At 40.3% G+C, this 22425-nt stretch overlaps 1 protein-coding gene across 1 annotated transcript; it reads left to right on the forward strand.

Moving 5' to 3' along the window:
• Positions 1–12171: 12171 nt before the first annotated feature.
• Positions 12172–12591, forward strand: LOC138892568 (uncharacterized). The gene has a single exon (XM_070176304.1). It carries the CDS (start codon positions 12172–12174, stop codon positions 12589–12591), a length of 420 nt encoding a protein of 139 aa, XP_070032405.1.
• Positions 12592–22425: the final 9834 nt, after the last annotated feature.

Genomic DNA, 22425 nt, shown 5'->3' on the forward strand with positions numbered 1-22425 from the left:
CTGTCCTCCTATTCTTTCTTGTCTTATACTATTTTATGGCTCAATCTTTTGGCCGGCTGAAAGCCATGGCCACCGGAATTTAATTCTCGAACCTTTATCAGTGTGAGCACTGCCCGGGTTTCATTTGAAACCCTTGGGAACTCTGACACATTGAGATTCTTGGGTTCTACTGTTCGTTTTTCTATTAACATTGAAGTGTTGCTGAAATTACTTCTCTTGTCTACTTGTTCTTCTATAACTGGTAATGTATCTATGACTCTGGCAATTTCATTTCTTTCTGTTTGTATTCCTTCTCTGCATATCTATGTCTCTAAGAATTTGTATGAATCAACATGCCATCATATGTTTGAAACTCTTCTTAAGGCTCTATGCCTTCTAGTAGTTCAACTTGCCTATTTGTTACCTTGATTCTTCCTTCTTAAGCATGCCTGCTAATGTATGTGCTCGAATGCTTATTACTGTTGCTTATTCTGAGTTTGGTTTCTTGCCTTGTCCTGTACTATTATGGATAACCAGCTCGTACCTAGAATGTGTTCTAATCCCTGTTGAGACATTCATGCTGAATCTGTTGTCTTTCTAGAGTTCTACTGTTAAGTTATGACTTGTTCCCATGCTATTTGTAACTCTATTGTATTTTTGACTTGCTCAATCTCGTGTTCCTCAGTATTAGTTGAGACCTTTTGAGTAAATATCATAACCAACATATTCTCCTATATGTGGCCAACTAGTATAAGGTTTGATGCTTGTCTGTCCTATTGATGTGAAGTTGACATGTTTTTTTGTTTACTATAAATTTTCTGGTATTGTAACTGATACTCAACATGTTAAAGTTTCTCACTCTCAACTAAGTGATTGCTCGATCATGAACCTTTTCTGTTATGTTTTCTTCATTAAGCTTTCATGTTAAAACTTTCATGTGAAGGCTATGCTCTACTTGTTCTTGTCTATGACTCTATTAGATTCTCATTTTTAAGTCTTGTGTCTAAAGTTTTTTTAGGCTAATTCTGAATCAATTTACTTTTGAAACTCTTTTTTCTGGAATAGTTCACTATCCTATGATGGTCAATCTTGTTACTTTAGCTTTGTTTATGAAAATACAAGCATGAATCTATAGTTAAGTGTGAAAAGTTGTTAGTCATTTCCATGAGTGGTTTCTCACCTGTATGGTTAAGTTTGGCATCCATTCGGCCAAGTAAGTTATTCGTTGGGCCTGATGTTGGGTTATATGTGTTGTTGGACCTGGGAAGATTCTACTGCCCTTGTGAGCCTGAGATTTGGATCTATTGGTTGACGAGGTTGCCGAAGGCCTAGAAATTCACCAAGTTATTTTGTAGCGTGCCTATGTTGTTTGATAGGGCTTGTATTTGTTTCAGTCTGTATTTCTGTCACCTTTGAGTTCGTATTATTCCATTTTGGTCCTGTAACTTGTAATAATGAATAATTGGGGTGCTAGTGAAATCGAGGGAAACAGGTATATTCTAATGCTTGCATAAAAGGGTAAAAGACATGCTTATAGGGTCTATTTGCTATTTCGTTCAGCATGCCTTATGTTATTTAGTTTAATGTGTTGTACACTAATAGAAAGCATGCCTATAGGAATCACGCACACACTTCACTTCACTTGCAGAAATATGCTGCACTTGCTTCTATGTTTACTATTCAGCGCTCTTAGATAATATGCCTATAGGATACAACAATGCAATACCTTTTCTTATCTAGATACTATGACTATAAGGTCTTAACCAATTAATCAACTGCTTCATGCTGCTTTTGTATTGCCTCACTTAGATAGCATGCCTATAGTGATAAAGTGTTATAAATTAAAGTCTAATTATCAATTGTTAGAAATCCTGCCTATAGGGTGTTTATTGACGCTACTAATCCTGTGTTTTCGAACGACCTCACTGCCTAATTATGCGACTATTAGAGATCATGTCTATAGGGTACTGTCACCTGCCTAAGACGCATACCTATAAAATCAGTGCTGCCAATTCAGAGTTCTGGGATTGTTTTGCATTACCTTATTACGCAAACCATTAGAAATCATGTTTATAGGACTTGTAACGCTCTAATTTTCCTATACATTAGTCCAAAAATTACAGCACTGCCTGTGTAATACTGGAATTATATAGAAATCATGCCTACAGGATTTAATGAATCTAATACGTCTTAATTCTATCTATTGCCTAACCAGAAATCTGTTTGCGTGCTTTCGTGCTTATGTGTGGAGATTAACTTGAGCCTTTTATTGCTATTGTATGCAATCCTATCTGTTTTGAATGTCACCCAGTTTTATCATTTTTTGAGCAACCTAAGTAAAGTCTAGAACCACCTGATAGTAGGTCCAAAGCCTCCTGGACCATAGGCATGGGATGGGTAGTGCACACATAGGGTACGACTTAGAATTGAATTAGAATGCCTTTAAGTAAACAACTTCAACATAGTAATTGGGTAGCTGGAGATGATAGTCTGTGCCCGCTGAATAATACGAGCAACCTCTACCTCCAGAGAGTTGCAGAGTATTATTTATGTTGCACGGGGTGATCCTTTAGGCTAAAAATCTTAGGACCCCCTCCTCTTTTATGTGCGTGTTATTCACACTTAGTCATTTAACATAGATCAATATAGTTTGTTCCTTTGCAGTTATTAAGACCTGTACCGATTCTCATATGTTTTAATAAGACTCTACAACTTCTGAATTTTCCTTCTATTTATTTGATCACCTAGCTTAATAATCCACATAGTCTAAAGTTTGGTCGGGACCCACAATTGTGGACCTCGAAGAGTTCCTAACACCTTCTCTTTGAGGTAATTTAAGCCCTTACCCGATCTTTGGTGGCGTTGAATAGTCAAATAGAGTTATTTGCAAATAGGTGCCCTAATGCACCTTAAAATCGTTAGGTGGCGACTCTTCTCTTTTATACCCATTTAAAAGAGTTGTCACATGTCGAAACCCACTTTCGCGAGAAAACGGGGCGTGACAGCATGGCGACTACTGGGGAAACATATGCTTTTACCATAATGAACTTGACTTATGTGGATTACTTTCTTTTATTAGTTTTAAACTGTTATTACATCAACATCCCTTTCCTTATTCACCAAGTGAGATGCATCAAGGACGAAGATGGTAGAGTATTAATGGAAGATGCCCAGATTAAGAGGAGACGGCAGACTTACTTTCATAAACTTCTGAATGAAGAAGGGGATCAGGATATTGTGCTAGGCGAATTGGAGCATTCCGAGAGTCATCGTGACTTTGGGTACTGCAGGCGTATCGAGGTTGATGAGGTCGTGGGAGCTATGAGTAAGATGCGTAGGAGAAGAGCGACCGGGCCAGACGAGATTTCGGTGGAATTTTGGAAGTATGTGGGGAGAGCAGGTTTGGAGTGGTTGACTAGGTTGTTTAATGTTATTTTTAAGGCAAAGAGGATGCCGTATGAGTGGAGGTGGAGTACGGTGGTCCCATTGTATAAGAACAAAGGTGATATCCAGAGTTGTAATAATTATAGGGGTATCAAATTACTGAGTCATACCATGAAAGTGTGGGAGAGGGTGGTTGAAGTAAGGGTGAGGATAACAGTGTCTGTATCCGACAACCAGTTCAGGTTCATGCCGGGTCGTTCGACTACAGAAGCTATACACCTTATTAGGAGGTTGGTGGAACTGTACATAGAGAGGAAGAAGGATCTGCACATGGTCTTTATTGACCTAGAGAAAGAGTATGACAAGGTTCCTAGAGAAGTTCTCTAGAGATGCCTGAAGGCAAAAGGTGTGTTGGTTCCCTACATTATGGCGATTAAGGACATGTATGATGAGGCTAAGACTCGGGTTAGGACAGTAGGAGGCGACTCTGAGCATTTTTCGATTGTAATGGGGTTACACCAAGGTTCTGCGCTCAGTCCATTCTTATTCGCCCTGGTGATCGATGCGTTAACACACCATATTCAAGGGGAGGTGCCATGGTGCATGCTATTCACCGATGACATAGTTTTGATAGATGAGTCACGAGCCGGTGTTAACGAGAGGATAGAGGTTTGGAGACATGATCTTGAGTCTAAGGGTTTCAAGCTGAGCAGGACGAAGGCGGAATACCTGGAGTGTAAATTCAGCGCTGAGCCAGGGGAAGTGGGCATGGATGTGAGGCTTGAATCACAGGTCATCCCGAGTAGAGGCAACTTCAAGTACCTTGGTTCGGTTATCCAGGGGGAAGGGGAGATCGGCGAGGATGTCACACACCGTATTAGGGTAGGATAGATGAAGTGGAGGTTTGCATCTGGAGTCCTGTGTGATAAGAGAGTGCCACCAATACTCAAAGGTAAGTTCTATAAAGCGGTGGTTAGACCGGCCATGTTGTATGGGGCTGAGTGTTGGCCCGTTAAGAACTCAAATATCCAGAATATGAAATTAGCAGAAATGAGGATGTTGAGGTGGATGTGCGGGCACACTAGGATAGATAAGATTAGGAATGATGTTATTCGGGAGAAGGTGCATGTGGCTCCCATTGATGACAAGAGGCGGGAAGCGAGGCTTAGATGGTTCAGACATGTTCAAAGGAGAAGCCCAGATGCTCTGGTACAGAGGTGTGAGCGGCTGGTTGTGGAGGGCATGAGAAGAGGTAGAGGGCAGCCTAAGAAGTATTGGGGAGAGGTGATCAGACAGGATATGGAGAGGCTCCAGATTTTCGAGGACATGACACTTGATAAGAAGATGTGGAGGTCGAGTATTAGAGTTGTCGGTTAGGATGTAATTGAGTCTTGACTTACTTCATACCATTGTGGGACTAGCCAGGTAGGGTTTTTGTCTAAGATAGCTAGTGACAATGTTGTGTTTTACTACTTCGCTTTTCAGTGCATGTCCTATTTACTAACTATCGCTTTTGCTTTGCATCTTTCTTCTGCATTTTATGGTGTTCCTATTTTTTCTATGATTGTTGTGGTGATACTAATATTGTCTTCTTTTGTCCTTTTGTTTTCTTGAGCCGAGGGTCTTTCGGAAACAGCCTCTCTACTCCTTTGGGGTAGGGGTAAGGTCTGCGTACACACTACCCTCCCTAGACCTCATTAGTGGGATTTTACTGGGTTGTTGTTGTTGTTGTTGTTGTTGTTTTAAACTGCTATTAAATGCACATCCCTTTCCTTATTCACCTTTATTTGCTTTAAACTGCTATGACATGCACATCCCTTCCCTTATTTGTTTTAAATTGATATGACATGTATGACCTCTCTCCATCCCCTTCATCTTGTCTAAGACTACAACATTATGACTCTCCCATCCCTATTTCCCTGCCTGCTTCATTACGTTCTTGCACATTTTCATGAGCTAAACCGACTTCTTTCTTTTGTCTTTCTTTTCTTTTCTCTTCTTTTTATGTTCACTTATGCTATTTTATTTACTGCTTTTACGTACCTTTATCATGAAAATACTTGGCAATGTAACATTATTTTTGCATAAAGTATGCTCCGCATCATACTCAACTCGTGCTAGTTATCAACATAGCGACGCTTTATGAGTATCCGCGCTTTCCTGAAATCACCCCTTTAAATCGAAAAGGGTTATTTGCGGTAGACTAGTCGATTAACGGTGCAGTCGACGGTCCCGTGCCTTTCCCTCTCAAGTTGTCCACTTAGGAGTACCAGTCTAGACCCTTCTAGAAACCCTACTCCAATTTGAAATGTACATGCATCATGCTAAACCTAATACGGGTTGAAGTGTTATTAACGTAACAACCCGTTAGATAAACCTTGTCCAAAGTCTGACGGGATTTCCACAATCCCAATGGACACTATCATATTATTTGCATTACTTGGAGAAAAGGTGCCAACATATTGATCATTATTGCATAAGTAGTCAAATATGGAGGGGGAAAGAGATAACCTTTGTTTGTTTGTAGAAAATGAAGCACTAAATCCCCAGGTTCGGTATGGTCCAAAACATCCCACCTTTGCTACTTGACTGGCGGAAAGACCTTGCACTTTGTGACAAAAATCATATGAGAAGAATACTTGGTGACTTTCCATCTTTGATGAACATTTGACCAAATAGGGAGCTGATCGAGGCCGCCACCATGTTTTGGGACAAGAAAAGAGCTGTTTTTTGATTCAGCAATATAGAAATGTGTTACATTTCGCGTTTTCGTACGTTAAAGTTTCGTCGTAAGTTAATCGACGTACGCTCGGGAATGAGATTATTTTTGAGGTTATAAGTATTTATGCTATTTATAGCAGGTGATAAGTAAGTACCGTGAAGGTTAGAGGGTAAACAAATCCAAGAAAATGAGTTTCGTTGAAGGTTGTCAATTTGGGATAAAATACGGTCCAAGCTATAATACCTCGTATTTATGGACTAGGTCCATACAAGGTACCATATGACCATGATAGTAAGTTATATAAAGTATGTTAAAAATAATTAGTATTTTAAGTAAATTAGGATATTACCTAATTATGTTGGTAAGGAGTTAATTATTGATTATAGAGAGAAATTAGTAAATTAATTAGAAATACATAAATCTTTGGTGAAACCATCACTCCACGTGTCAGCAAGGGGATTATAATTGCTAAGACCAAATGGTGACTATTGGTTCATGTGACTAGGTGGCATATTTAGGAGATTTTTGGGCAAAAGTAATCCACAAAAGTGGGGCCCACAACCCCCAATTTTAAGAGATCTTCCTACATCATTAAGTGATATGTGTATGTTTGCTAAGTAATGGATGAAGTATCAAAAAGGAATTCATATGAAACTGTATAATACTATAGCAGCGTGAGATTGCAATTCTAAGGGAGTCCGTACTCCTTTACGGTACAATCTTTCTCAAGAATATCATATGGATTTTTCCCTACTTCGATATCGTCGTTACGTGTTTTGTCGCTATTGACGTGTGTTATAGGGATTCTCAAGAGAATCGGCTCAGGTATGTTAAGGCTATCCCTTCTTTATTTTTGGCATGATCCATATGATACAAACGAAACGAGCAAAAGCACAACTTTCATAAATGACACTATTCACAGAAGTACTAGGGGTGTCTATGTTCTTGATTCCCCATGTGTCCTGTTATTATATCATCTTTTCATGGGTCTCAGATAATACATAAGTTGATGAAGTTTATTTCATGATAGTAACCGAAGGCAGATTGATCTAATGACATTCTGAGAAATCTTATCGACTTACTTTCGTATACATTACATTCATTTATACATGTATATTGACCCATGACCAGATGGCATTATATACACATATATTATATGTATATGGGACGTGTGGAAAGGTTACAACGTTATATACGCACCACCACCTGATCAGTTGGTATACGTTGATAATTTTGCTCACTGAGGCCAAGATGATATGATGGGATGCCCTCAAAGGCTTGATGACGTTACGTATACATATACCTAGGCATGATATGACATTTATATGCACATGGATGACATTATAGATGTTTCAGGATTCATAGAGCTATTTAGACTTACAGGTGGATTCCTTTACTCCATGGTTCTTTTATGTCTTATATGTACTGATTTTCATGCCTTACATACTCGAAACATTATTCATACTGACGCCCCTATTTCCTGGGGCCTCCGTTTTATGCACGCAGGTGCAGGTAGATAGGCTGATGGTCTCCCTTTTTAGGATCCTTGATCAGTGAGAGTTGGTGTGCTCCACTTGATCCGGAGCTATTATTGATTTTGGTACGCTATTTTTGTATGTAGATATGGGTACGACGGGACCCAGTCCCGTCCTTCATACAGTTGTACACTGTATTAGAGGTCTGTAGATTGGATAATATGTGGCCTTGTCGGCTTCTACTTTTGGATATATAGTTGTTTATAGTAGCCTTATCGGCTTTCCCTACCGTATTCCGCATGTATATGTATATATGTCTTTTGGACATATTTTCCTCACGTATGTTATTCACATGATTCAGCAGTTTATTGACAGATGTTATTCATGACCTACCCTTAATTCATGTTTATATATTAGACGCATGCTTAGGGATATTCGACAGGTAGGACTCGGGCACTCGTCATGGCCCATTAGTTTGGGTCGTGACAAAATGACTCCCCTCCTAGAAGAAATAAGAGGTTTCGCCAAGTTGCCATGGGATAGTCTGAGATTACTGGTACCAGAAAATCGCATTCCCCGTAGTTTCCTAAAAATATTGGGTTTTAAGAAGAATGATGGACTGCTCTGTTTGAAGAAATCATACATCCCTTTTGAGTTTCTTTACGAGCGTTATGGGCATAGCAAGTCGTATCGTCTTAACCGTGATGAACTAGCCATTACTTCCTTAGGATGGGTACACCGCCGGGTTTATGTGTTCGTTGTTTGCTTCTTGGGGTTGTTGATATTTTCGATGAAAGGAGGAAGGATTCATACTCGCTTAGCCATGGTCGCCAGGACCTTAAAGGATGGCATCGAGGGACAAACTTACACTATCATCCCCATGACCTTAGCTTAGATGTACCGCGCTCTAGATCGGTGCAAGCATGAATTCAAACACTTTGAGGGTCGTAATCTATTGCTACAAGTTTGGTTGTTGGAACACTTTCAGAGAGGAGAGTACCGTCAAGAGCTTCTGCGAAGGTCATTGAATGACTACATAGCCAATCATTACCCAAAGAAAATGACATTTATTCGAGACAGGTTTGCAAAGCCTGGAAATGTTGTAGGTTGGGTGCGTTTCTTCAGCAATCTGACTGACGAGCAGGTACATTGGATGTTCGAATGGTTTCCTAGTAGTGAGTTCATCATCAGATCAAGGGGGACTACTCATTTGGTGCTAATCGGGCAGCGAGGCATCTACCCTTACACTCCTATAAGGGTCACGAGACAAGCTGGAAGAAAACAAGTCATACCTCGAGTTTCCAACATGGTCCAATACAAGGTAGATTTTAAGGGAGATGTCATTCCGTTCAAGTTCGAGGTGCAACACATGTGGAACCAAAAGATCATTGTGGAAGGAGAAACTATTGAGCCAAACAGGTATCACGCTGGTCATATGTACCACTATCTATCATGCTTGGAAGACAACGTAGCAGGGGACGTTAAGCCTGGAGTCAATATGAAGGATAGGATCATAGATGAAGTGGCTGAGGCACAGGTTAAGTACAAAAGACTACGCAAAAGGGTGTTCGAGTCCGAAGCTAAATATATGGAGCAGCACAAAGTGAACATGGAGGCGATAAGGGAATGGAAGGAGATTGCCACCAGGTCAACATTACGATTGGAATACTTGGAACAAGGATAGATGGAGCTAGAATGGAATATGAGAAAGAGACTCTCGGATTGTTAAGGCATGAACGACGATGAAGGAGGGAATCTAGCAAAAGCTTAGTTACTGTTGGATATGCGCGGCCTGAGAAACCTATTGATGGGGTCAAAAGAGCCAAGCACAGAGAAGGTCCTTCAGGGACCCAGTAGATTAGGAGATAATGTTCTTTACTGCTTTCTAATTTAGATTGGATTCTGATGTAATAAGGCTTGATGCCATTAGTGACTTTATTATTATTGTCGATTTAGTGAAAGTTTGTTTTGGCCTATTTTCGCATTAATGAAATGAAGCAAAGTTGGCATCAATTTTCTCTAAGTCTATGTGTCGCTTAGGCCTACCTCAGGTACAATGAGGTCCCTAAAACTAGGATGCGAATTATTGCATGACTTTGCGAAACATGTTTAAATACTGTAAACATTCTTTTATTTCACCTTACTAACTTGGTTCCCTTTTGTTTTTCTTTTTTTTCATTGATTATTCCCATTCCCAAAGGTTGGTTCGTGCATACTGGCATCATCAACATACCACACTAGATCCAGAGGTCCTCCACCTCCTCCTCCACCTAGCGACCCGAAAGTCAAAAGCAAGGGCAAAGGGAAAATGGATGATTTAGGTGGTATTCGGAAAGATAATACCACTATAGCAGAAAATGTTGAAACTTTAGATGGTAGAAGCACTTCGGGGAAGAATGGGTTGGTCGTGGTCTTACGTTTAGAGCAGAAAATCCTGGAATTATAGGGCGAGCTTGAACAAGTTTGAAATATGGCAAACCTCTTTCTTACTCTCAACGTTCCCGACATCAACTAGCAAAACCCTACTATCCAGAACAAAACACCACCACAAAATGCACAAAATCAAAATCCACCACCCATAGTTCCGAACCCTCCCTCACAACACCAGTATCATAATCCCACACCTCCCCAGAACCTTAACCTGCCACCAGTGCCAACCCCTCAACAACAACACCATCATTCAACTCAATACCCGCAAACCGCTACTTATCACACCCCCCAAAATGCACCACAACCACTCCTGATCCCCAAAACTCATCCAATGACCACCCATATACCCAAGTTCTGGGTGCTCATTAAAGCAACCCGATATATGTGGAAAGCTTACCCCATACCTCGCAGCAAACCCTATACACACCCGAATCAACTAAGAAGTACTTGCTCATTAGAAACATGGTAGAGGAAATCAAGAAGCTCACAGGGAGAGCCCAGAGGGTTGAAGGAGGGAAAGGCGTTGAAGGTCTAAACTATGAGGACCTCTGCATTTAGCCAGATGTGGAGCTGCCAGAGGGATACAAACCTCCCAAGTTTGAAATGTTTGATGGTACTGGTGATCCGAAGGTGTATCTGAGAACATATTGTGACAAGCTTGTACGAGTGGGTAAGAATGAACAAATCTGCATGAAACTGTTCATGCGAAGCCTTACAAGGGATGCTTTGTCTTGGTACATCAGTCAAAACCCAAAGAAGTGGGTTAATTGGGTGAGTATGGCATCAGATTTCATGGATAGATTCAGGTTCAACACAGAAAACGCACGAGAAATTTTCTACATTCAAAACCTCAAGAAGAAGCCGACAGAAACCTTCCGCGAGTATGCTACTTGTTGGAGATCAGAGGCCGCAAAGGTAAGGCCAGCACTTGAAGAAGAACAAATGAATAAGTTTTTTGTTAGATCCCAAGATCCGCAGTATTATGAAAGGTTGATGGTCATCGAAAATCATAAGTTCTCCTACATCATCAAGTTAGGTGAAAGAATAGAAGAAGGAATCAAGAGCGGGATGGTAACTAATTTCGAGGCGCTATAGGCCACGAATAAAGCTCTGCAATCAGGAGATATTTCAAAGAAGAAAGAAGTGGGTGCGGTGATGGTAGCCCATGGCCCTAAGTCTCCCCTCACATACCAGACACCTCCATCCACATATCAACTCTCACTCCCAAAATAACAATACCCTACCACCGCATACCATACCTACAACACTAAACCTACATATTACCATTCACCTCTACCCGCCCGCCAAAACTACCCAAAGGCACATCCAAATTTCAACCGCAGACCTCCTAGATAATACACCCCAATTATTGAACCCATGGACCAACTGTATGATAGACTGAAGGCCGCTGGTTATGTCACACTTATTCCTGCCGTTGTTGTGGAAAATCCTTCACAATAGATCAAGACAAACAAAACATGTGCTTATCATTCAGGCATGAAGGGTTATACCATTGAGGAATGCCGCACGTTGAAAGACAGGATTCAGACACTGATCGACACTAAGGTTATATAAGCAAAGGAGGTTGCACCAAATGTTCGCAACAACCCTCTCCCGGATCACAGAGGTGAGGGAGTGAATGTTATATAAACTGATGAAGAGTGGGATCAGAAAGGGTCCATTGGACTCATTCGAGAGGGAGACTCTCCTAAAACATCTCTAGTCACCCTCACGCCAGTTGTGATAAAAACACATGTGCCATTTGAAGTTGAGATAGCTACCCCCTTCACTATAATGGTAGCTCCCACACCATCTTACGAGTCTGATGCCATCCCGTGGGATTATGTCGCAGAAGCAAGGAGAAAGGGAAAAGCCAAAATGAAAGAAATAGGTGCCGCGCAAGGTATGACTAGGAATGGCATAGTTTACACACCTGAGAATCTGGGAGGAACAAGCAAGGAAGTTGCACCTAAGCTGCCTGTTGTTTAGACTGGCACTGACGATCTCTGGAGGAACATACAAGTAAGGGAGTACTCTGTTGTTGACCACCTGAACAAGACTCCTACTCAGATATCCATCTTATCACTGTTGCAAAACTCAGACGCGCACAAGAATGCTTTGATGAAGGTGTTAAGTGAAGCTTATGTACCCGCTGACATCACTAGTGGAGAGATGGATAACATGGTCGGACAGGTTCTGGAGAGTCACAAAATCACTTTCCACGAAGATGAGTTACCACCAGAAGGACTGAGCCACAACAGGGCGTTGCACATCATAGTGCAATTCAAGGATAAATTCATAGCCAGGGTCTTGATAGATGGAGGTTCGAATCTGAACATATGCCCACTGACCACTCTACAGAGATTGGGTAAAGGCCTGCATGAGATACGAATGGGAAGCATGAATGTGAAGGTGTTCGATAGATCTCAGAGAGCCACTATCGGAGAGATCAACCTCGATCTACAAATGGGTCCAACTTGTTTTGATGTTGAGTTCCAAGTGCTAGATATATCTGCTACTTACAATCTATTGTTGGGACAACCATGGATATATGCAGCCGGGGCAGTGGCTTCAACTCTGCACCAGGCTGTGAAGTTTTAGTGGAATCATCAGGAGGTGATCATTCATGGAGATGGAACCAACCCCATCTACACCAATCAAACCGTTCCAGTCATCGAAAATAAGAGGAAGTTGGGCAGAGAAACATATTACCGCATTGAACGGGTGAACGCAATTGAAAAGGACTGATGGTGGAGCAAGAATATAGAAAGCGTATTTCTGTGGATAGAATATGAACTAGGTAAGGGTCTTGGCAAAAAGTTTCAGGGGATCACCAAATCCGTACAACCACAATACCATGGCATGACCTTTGGACTCAGATATGAATATACATGGCAAGAATATCAGGATTGGACATCGCCATGGCGTGCCCCTTATTATCCACTGGAACAACCCGTACCATCACTGCACAAGACATTCTATCAGGCTGACATGATGTGTGAATATGAGGAAGATGAGGTTTAGGCCGGCATGAGGAAGCTCTTTCTAGATGAAGAAGACATGGACTGAAGTGCAATCGTTGAGGAGGAGGAGGAGGAAGACCTTACCATTCAGACAATGGAAGAGGGAGATGTTCTCAAAAACTAGACTGCTGCACCGTCCCGGGCTCGCCCAGGTTCCTGGGTAGCCTGGCAAATTATCATGAATTACTTTCAAAGAGTTTTGAGCATTTAAGACATTTTTAGTATTTTGTTTTGAAATAATTACTCGAGCCATCGAGTCGTATTTGTTGACATTTTAAAGTTTTAATCATTACTGCTTTTCATATTTATTATTATCTCTCTACATTCTTTTCAACATAATTATTAAATATCCCGATGAACCTACAACTGTGACATGTAGTGAGATAATGCAACATAAGGACCGTGATTCGGAAGATCTGGAAGATGATATAATACCTGAGGAAATTGTCAAAGAAGTAGAGAATTTTGAAAACAAACCAAAGTCTAATTTGGAGGAAACTGTGGCCGTTAACTTAGGGGATTCCGAAACAGTCAAGGAAACTCATATAAGCATTCATCTATCACCATCAAAGAAAGAAAAGTATATCAGATTCCTAAAGAAGTATGAGGACATCTTTGCATGGTCCTACAACGATATGACTGGTTTAAGCACATCCATAGTAGCTCACAAGCTACCCATAAATCCCATGTGTCCACCGGTGAAGTAGATGCTCAGAAAGTTCAAGCCAGATATGAGTTTGAAGATAAAAGAGGAGGTCACCAAGCACATCAAAGCCAAGGTTCTCCGAGTGCTCGAATACCTGACGTGGTTAGCATACATTGTACTAGTTCCAAAGAAACATTGAAAGTTAGGGTATGTGTCGATTACCGAGATCTAAACAAAGCAAGTCCTAAGGATGATTTCCCGCTGACCAACATACACATAATGATTGAAAACTGCGCCAAGCATGAACTCCAATCCTTTGTGGATTGTTTCAGAGAATACCACCAGATTTGGATGGACGAAGAGGATACAGAAAAGACCGCCTTTATCATATCATGGGGAATATATTGCTATAAAATGATGCCCTTTAGTTTGAAGAATGTTGGGGCCACCTACACGAAGGCCATGACAACTATCTTCCACGACATGATACACATATAAATAAAGGTGTAAGTGGATGATGTTATCATCAAATCTAAAAGGAGTTCTAATCACATAGTAGACCTGAAGAAATGTTTCGATCGGCTTCAAAAATACAACTTGAAATTGAACCCTGCAAAGTGTGCCTTCAGAGTTCCTGCTGGAAAATTGTTAGGTTTCATCGTCAGCCGCCGAGGTATTGAGCTAGACCCGTCAAAAATCAAAGCTATCCAAGACCTAGTACCTCCAAAGAATAAGAAAGATGTGGTGAGTTTTCTAGGGCGCCTCAATTACATCAGCTGCTTTATAGCACAATCAACCGTGATATGTGAGCCAATCGTCAGAATGCTGAGGAAAGATGCTGCAACAAGTAGGACTGAAGAATGCTAGAAATCCTTCGACAAAATCAAGGAGTATTTATCTAAACCGCCCGTGTTGGTCCCACCAGAACCAGGAAGACCTCTGCTGCTTTATCTGTCTGTGTTGGATGGGGCTTTTGGTTGCATTCTAGGACAACGTGATAAAATAGGAAGGAAGGAGCAGGCGATATATTATCTGAGCAATAAGTTCACGCCTTACGAAGCCTGATATTCTTTATTGGAATGAACTTGCTGTGCTTTGACATGGATTGCCCAGAAGTTGAGACATTTTTTTTGTGCGTACACTACATATATCATATCAAGGATGGATCCGCTAAAATACATTTTTCAGAAACCCATGCATACAGGTAAATTAGCAAAGTGGCAGATATTGCTGAGTGAGTTTGACATTGTCTATGTAACTTAGAAGGCAGTCAAAGGGCAAGCATTAGCGGATCACTTGGCAGAAAATCCCGTAGACGGAGAATACGAACCATTGAAAATGTATTTTCCCGACGAGGAGGTATCGTTTGTAGGAGAAGATATTATTGAGGCATACGATGGTTAAAGGATGTTCTTCGATGGAGCAGCAAACTTCAAAAGAATGGATATCAGAGCTGTCTTAGTATCAGAAATCGGTCAACACTATCCGGTATCCGCAAAACTCAGGTTTCCGTGCACCAACAATTCGGCAGAATATGAGGCCTTCATCCTGGGACTCAGGTTGGCCATTGACATGAACGTTCAGGAGTTATTGGTAATCGGAGATTCAGATCTGTTGGTACGCCAAGTTCTAGGAGAATGGGCTGTGGAGAACACCAAAATATTGCCATATTTGCACTATGTACAAGAGCTGATCAAGAGGTTTACAAAGATAGAGTTCAAACATGTTCCAAGGATTCTGAATGAGTTTGCAGATGCATTAGCCCCTTTGTCTTCCATGATACAACATCCAGACAAGAATTTCATTCATCCTATTTCAATAGAAATTCGTAAGCAGCCCCATCTTACTGTGTTCATGTTGAAGAAGAGTTCGGCAAAAATACCTGGTTCCACGACATCAAGGAATACATGGAAAAGGGAGAATATCCAAAGAGTGCTACCCATACTTAAAAGCGCATGCTTCGAAGATTGTCCAACCATTTCTTTCAAAGTGGAGGAATTCTGTGTAGAAGGACTCCTGATTTGGGATTGTTGTGATGCGTCCATGCCAAGGAGGAGTCTAGATTGCTCGAGGAAATACATGCCGGAACTTGCAGACCCCACATGAATGGTTTTGTTCTGGCCAAGAAGATATTAAGAGCAGGGTATTTTTAGATGACTATGGAAACAGACTGCATCAAATATCTTCAAAAGTGTCACCAATGCCAGATACATGTTGATATGATAAGAGTACCGCCCAACGAACTCAATGCAATGAGTTTGCCCTGGCCCTTTTCAGCTCGGGGTATGGATGTCGTCGGACCGATCGAACCCACTGCTTTAAACGGATATAGGTTCATTCTGGTGGCTATCGACTACTTCAAAAAATGGGTTGAAGCCGCATCATATAAGGTTGTAACTAAGAAAGTTGTAGCAGATTGATGAAATCCATGTGTGAAACATTCAAGATCAAGTATCGGAACTCTACAACATACAGACCGCAAATGAACAGAGCCATAGAAGCCGCCAACAAGAACATCAAGAAGATATTGAGGAAAATAGTAGATAATTACAAACAATGTCACGAGAAGCTACCATTTGCTTTAATCGTGTATCGCACCACAGTTTGTACATCAACCGGGGAGATTCCCTATCTACTAGTTTACGGTACTGAAGCCGTTATTCCCGCCAAAGTTGAAATCACTTCCTTAAGGATCATATAGGAAGCCAAGCTTAGCAACGCAGAATGGGTATGGAGCCGGCACGAACATATAGCTCTCATTGATGGGAAAAGAATGAATGCAGTGTGCCACGGTCAGCTCTACCAGAATAGAATGGCAAGAGGTTTCAACAAAAAGGTTAGGTTAAGGCAATTCACACCGGGGCAATTGGTACTCAAACGGATCTCCCCACATCAGGATGAAGCAAAGGGGAAACTCTCACCCAACTGGCAAGGCTTTTACATGGTTCACCGAGTATTAACAGGAGGATCACTTATACTTGTAGAAATGGACGGAGAGATCTGGCCAAAGCACATCAATTCGGACACAGTCAAGAGATACCATGTTTAAGATTATGTTTGCACTTTCTATTTGATGTAACTGAACTATGCTTGACCTGATTCCCGTTTAAGAGAAGATACGTAGGCGGCTCTGTGGGTTCGGTCACATCATAATAAAATCTTTATTCCCTCTATGGTCAAACACTGGGGCAAGAATTCGAGTTTGCCCGATCTCATCATGATTGGAATCGCCAAGGAATGTATTTCCAGAAGTACGCATTTAAACTGGGGCAGAATTTTGAGGAGGATCCTCAAAATTTCGAGTTAAGGAAGTTGCAATGTCTCAAAAGCGTGTCATATTCATCAATTCAACAAATTATCTACTCTCATGCATTATGACATATTTCAAAACAACTATATTTTATACAAGCAGTTTATCACAAATGTATGTTTTTCGAAAATTTAATTTTTATAGCAGCCACACGTTACCCGAGGTGACTCAAACAGGGCCTCCAGACAAGAGCAAAGGCAAATCAAGGAATCGAGAGTACGAACCAACCTTCCCCCCCGCAAAACTTACGATTTTTCTTTGGACGCAGGCGCAATGAACATAACAGGAATGACCACAAATACATACACACAGATCACTATCTTCATAGCGACAACAGTCGCCAAACGCAAACACGTTAAGCTAAGAAATGCTTTTATCCTCTCGCATTTAGTCATTGTTTTTCTTGCATAGGTCCAAGCACTGTCCTTATTATTGCATAGGGCTAACACTGCCCTCACGTTGCATGAGGCTAAGCATTTCCTCCACACGACACAAGGCTAAGCGTTGTCTCCATTATTGCATAAGGCTAAGCTTTGCCTTTCCTGCACATGAGACTAAACACTATCTCCATAATTTTCATAGGGCTAAGCACTGCCCTCATTATATCATAAGGCTAAGCATTGCCTTTCCTGCACATGAGACTAAACACTGTCTCCGTAATTTGCATGAGGTTAAGCATTGCCTCCATTATTGCATAAGGCTAAGCATTGCCTTTCCTTTGCATAAGACTAAACACTGTCTCCATTCCTTGCATGAGGCTAAGCATTGCCTCCATTATCGCATGAGGCTAAGCATTGCCTCTATTATCACATAAGGATAAGCATTGCCTTTCCTTTGCATGAGACTAAACATTGTCTCCATTCCTTGCATGAGGCTAAGCACTGCCTCATTTATTGCATAAGGCTAAGCATTGCCTTTTCTTGCTAGAGACTAAGCATTGTCTCCATTCTTTGCATGACACTAAACACTATCTCCACCCTACATAGAGCTAAACACTGCCCTCACTTTGGATGAGACTAAGCACTGTCTCCATTCCTTGCACGAAGCTAAGCATTGCCTTTCCTTGCATGAGACTAAGCATTGTCTCCGCTCTTTGCATCGGGCTAAGCACTGCCCTCATCTCATACAAGACTAAACCTTGTCACGTTTCGTTCTCGCATATGACTGAGTATCACCTGCTTCTTTTATCAAGCAATCCATATTACCACATACTTGCATCTCGTGGGCTGAAACATCGCCACATTGTCCGAAGGCATCATAGTCCAAAGGCACCATCCTCATAGCCTGATGACACCATGCTATGGTTCGAGGATCTCTCCAAATTGCATATCATAATTCAAAGGCGTCATAGTCCGGAGGCACCATCCTCGTGGACCGAGGACACCATTACATGGCCTGCGAATCCCTTATCATACACTTCATGGCCCAGAACATCATAGTCTAAGGACATCATCCTCATCGTCCAAAGACAACTCTCATGGTCCAAAGGGAATTTGCATCATGGTTAAATTTTCGCAATCACCCGTATATATTCGCATGAATCGTGTTTTAAGTTTTTGTAAGTAACTCGGGAGGAAGCCGTTCTACAAACAGGAGCAATTCTTGCTCCAGTTTCTGTTCACAACATTCACATCCTTCAATCACCTCAAACGTAACCGATGATCAACAATTGATTACCTTTTGTTCTATAACCGTTCAAATATCTGCCTCGTACATTTGTAACATTCATTTCGTATTTATAGCTCTGCCTAAAATTATCTGTTACTTATGACACTATCCTACCCAAAAGAACTCTTTTGAAACATACGACCACTCATATAACAATTCCATCGGTTTCATTCGTCGTTGGATCCATAACTACACACGGCTTGATTCCCGAAACACCAGAGATATGTAGTCAACTCAAGAACTAGGGTTCGGCCCCCAGTTTTTCAAAACACTTCATTCCCCACTCACTTCGGACAAAATTGGTCATCATTTTCTTTATCCGACAACTCTTTCATCATTCCCGAGTAAAAAGGGGCAGCTGTTGATACCCAATTTTGCCCCCATATTGTTTCAAATAATATATACTTTCAAAATATCATTTTGCATCATTACTTAATTTACATGAGTTATATAAGTACTTTCTGTAATTTGTTTATAATATTTAAGGCTTTGAAATTGATTTTCTTGCATTTAAATTGTTCAAATATTTATTAATTACCCCTCTATATTATTTTGTGATGACTTAATAATCTAAATTTATTATTTGTATACACATATATACTTCATAATATTTTACTTTGTTTTTATATAATTATATTTGTATTTTAGAGATATTTTACTTAATTTTGCAATAATAGCCTATATTATGTACACACTTGCATTATTTATACTAAAATAACATTTCTTACATTTTTATAATGTTAATCTATCACTTTCAATCATTTTACTGCATAAATAATAATTTTTATTTATTAATCACTTTTTATAAATTATTTTAAATAATTTTCGCATATTTAATTTTATAGCCTAATTCCAAGCCCATTTTCGGATCCAAATACCAGCCCAGACCTAAAAAGAACCATGGCCCAATCCCCTGGACCAAAACCAAACAACCTCTTTATTTGACCCGGTCGCAACCCACTTGAAACAGCCCGCCCCACCATTCTTTAGTCTAGACCGTTGATCTCTCAAGATCAACGGTCCATAATAATCCCACCCTTTTATTTATATCATCCCCAAACCCTAGCCCCATTCTTCAGAGATAGCCACCCATAAATCCTCTCTACTCTCTTCTTCTCCTCTCAAACCCTAATAGCCGCCTCCTCAATCTTCCCCGATTCCAGTCCTAATATAGAATCTCCTCATGATTTTCCTTCCATATATGCTCGATCTCTCCGTTATTTACATGGTATTGGTATCATGTAATACTTACCTATATTTGGCAAGTATACAGACCTAAATCAAGCACAATCATCTCCAGACCTTCGATATTTAGAGAATATTTCATCTATATACACTTAGTACCAGGCTATATGGGTCTGATTTACCAAGATCTTCAGCCGATTTTTGGTTCCAGTCAATTAGGGTTTGCCTGATTCTTTTTTCTAATTTTTGTTTCTTAAACGATTCTGCATGCTCCCATTTCCTTATTTATGTTTGATTTATTGTGTTTCCTTGTTTAGAGGTTTGATATCGACTACTATATAAATCACTCCCCAATTTCCCCTTTGGACAGATTCTAATCGCTAAAAACTACTACTGTCCTCCTATTCTTTCTTGTCTTATACTATTCTGAGTCTCAATATTTTGGCCGGCTGAAAGACAAGGCCACCAGAATTCAATTCTTGAACCTTTCTCAGTGTGAGCACTGCCCGGGGTTCACTCGAAACACTTGGGGAACTCTGACGCACTGAGATTCCTGGGTTCTACTGTTCGTTTTGCTATTAACATTGAAGTGCTGCTGAAATTACTCCTCTTGTCTATGACTCTTCAACATTCGTTTTGCTTCTGTAACTGGTAATGTATCTATGACTCTGGAAATTTTATTTCTTTCTGTTTGTATTCCTGCTCTGCATATCTATGTCTCTAAGAATTTTTATGACTCAACATGCCATCATATGTTTGAAGCTCTTCTTGAGGCTCTATGCCTTGTAGTAGTTCAACTTGCCTATTCGTTACCTTGATCTGCCTTCTTAAGCATGACTGCTAATGTATGTGCTCACATGCTTATTACTGTTGCTTATTCTGAGTTTGGTTTCTTGCCTTGTCCTGTACTATTATGAATAACCAACTCCTACCTAGAATGTGTTCTAATCCTTGTTGAGATATTCATGCCCAATCTGTTGTCTTTCTGGAGTTCTACTATTAAGCTATGATATGTTCCCATGCTATTTGTAACTCTATTGTGTTTTTGACTTGCTCAATCCTGTATTCCTCAGTATTAGTTGATTCCTTTTGAGTAAATATCATAACCAACATTTTCTCCTTTATGTGGCCAACTAGTATAAGGTTTGATGCTTGTCTGTCCTATTGATGTGAAGTTGACATGTTTTTTTTGTTTACTATAAGTTTTCTAGTATTGTAACTGATACTCAGCATGTTGAAGTTTCTCGCACTCAACTAAGTGATTGCTCGATCATGAACCTTTTCGGTTATGTTGTCTTCACTAAGCTTTCATGTTAAGTCTACTTGTTCTTCTTGTTCTTGTCTACGACTCTATTAGATTCTCAAGTTTAAGTCTTATGTCTAAAGTTCTTTTAGGCTAATTCTGAATCAGTTTACTTTTGAAACTCTTTTTTTTGGAATATTTCACTATCCTATAATGGTCAATCCTGTTACTTTAGCTTTGTTTCTGAAAATACAAGCATGAATCTGCCTTGTTAACTTGTCTGTATTTCATGTATTCTTGTCTACATGTTTTGGCTAGAACTGTTGTTAGATACAGCTTTAGGAGTTAAGTGTGAAAAGTTGTTAGTCAATTCCATGAGTGGTTTGTCACTTGTATGGTTAAGTTTGTCATCCATTCGGCCAAGTAAGTTATTTGTTGGGCCTGATGTTGGATTATATGTGTTGTTGGACCTGGTAAGATTTTACTGCCCTTGTGAGCCTGAGATTTGGATCTGTTGGTTGACGAGGTTGCTGAAGGCACAGAAATTCACTGGGTTATTTTGTAGCGGGCCTATACTATTTGATAGGGCCTGTATTTGTTTCAATCTGTATTTCTATCACCTTCGAGTTCGTATTTATTCCATTTTGGTCCTGTAACTTGTAATAACGAATAATTGGGGTGCTAGTGAAATCAAAGGAAACACGTATATTTTAATGCTTGCATAAAAGGGTAAAAGACATGCTTATAGGGACTATGTGGTCTATTTGCTATTTCGTTCAGCATGCCTTATATGTTATTTAGTTTAATGTGTTGTACCCTAATAGAAAGCATGCCTATAGGAATCACGCACACACTTCACTTCACTTGCCAAAATATGCTACACTTGATTCCAAGTTTACTATTCAGCGCTCTTAGATAATATGCCTATAGGATACAATAATGCAATACCTTTTCTTATCTAGATACTATGACTAAAGGGTCTTAACTAATTAATCAACTACTTCATGCTGCTTTTGTACCGCCTCACTTAGATAGCATGCCTATAGGGATAAAATGTTATAAATTCAAGTCTAATTGTCAATTGTTAGAAATCCCGCCTATAGGGTATTTATTGACGCTACTAATCCTGTGTTTTCGAACGATCTCATTGCCTAATTATGCGACTATTAGAGATCATGTCTATAGGGTACTGTCACCTGCCTACGACGCATACCTATAAAATAAGTGCTGGCAATTCAGAGTTACCTTATTACGCAAACCATTAGAAATCATGTTTATAGGACTTGTAATGCTCTAATTTTCCTATACGTGAGTCCAGAAATTACAACACTGCCTGTATAATACTGGAATTATATAGAAA

This window comes from Nicotiana tomentosiformis, chromosome 5 (assembly GCF_000390325.3).
Source record: "Nicotiana tomentosiformis chromosome 5, ASM39032v3, whole genome shotgun sequence".
Classification (NCBI taxonomy): domain Eukaryota; kingdom Viridiplantae; phylum Streptophyta; class Magnoliopsida; order Solanales; family Solanaceae; genus Nicotiana; species Nicotiana tomentosiformis.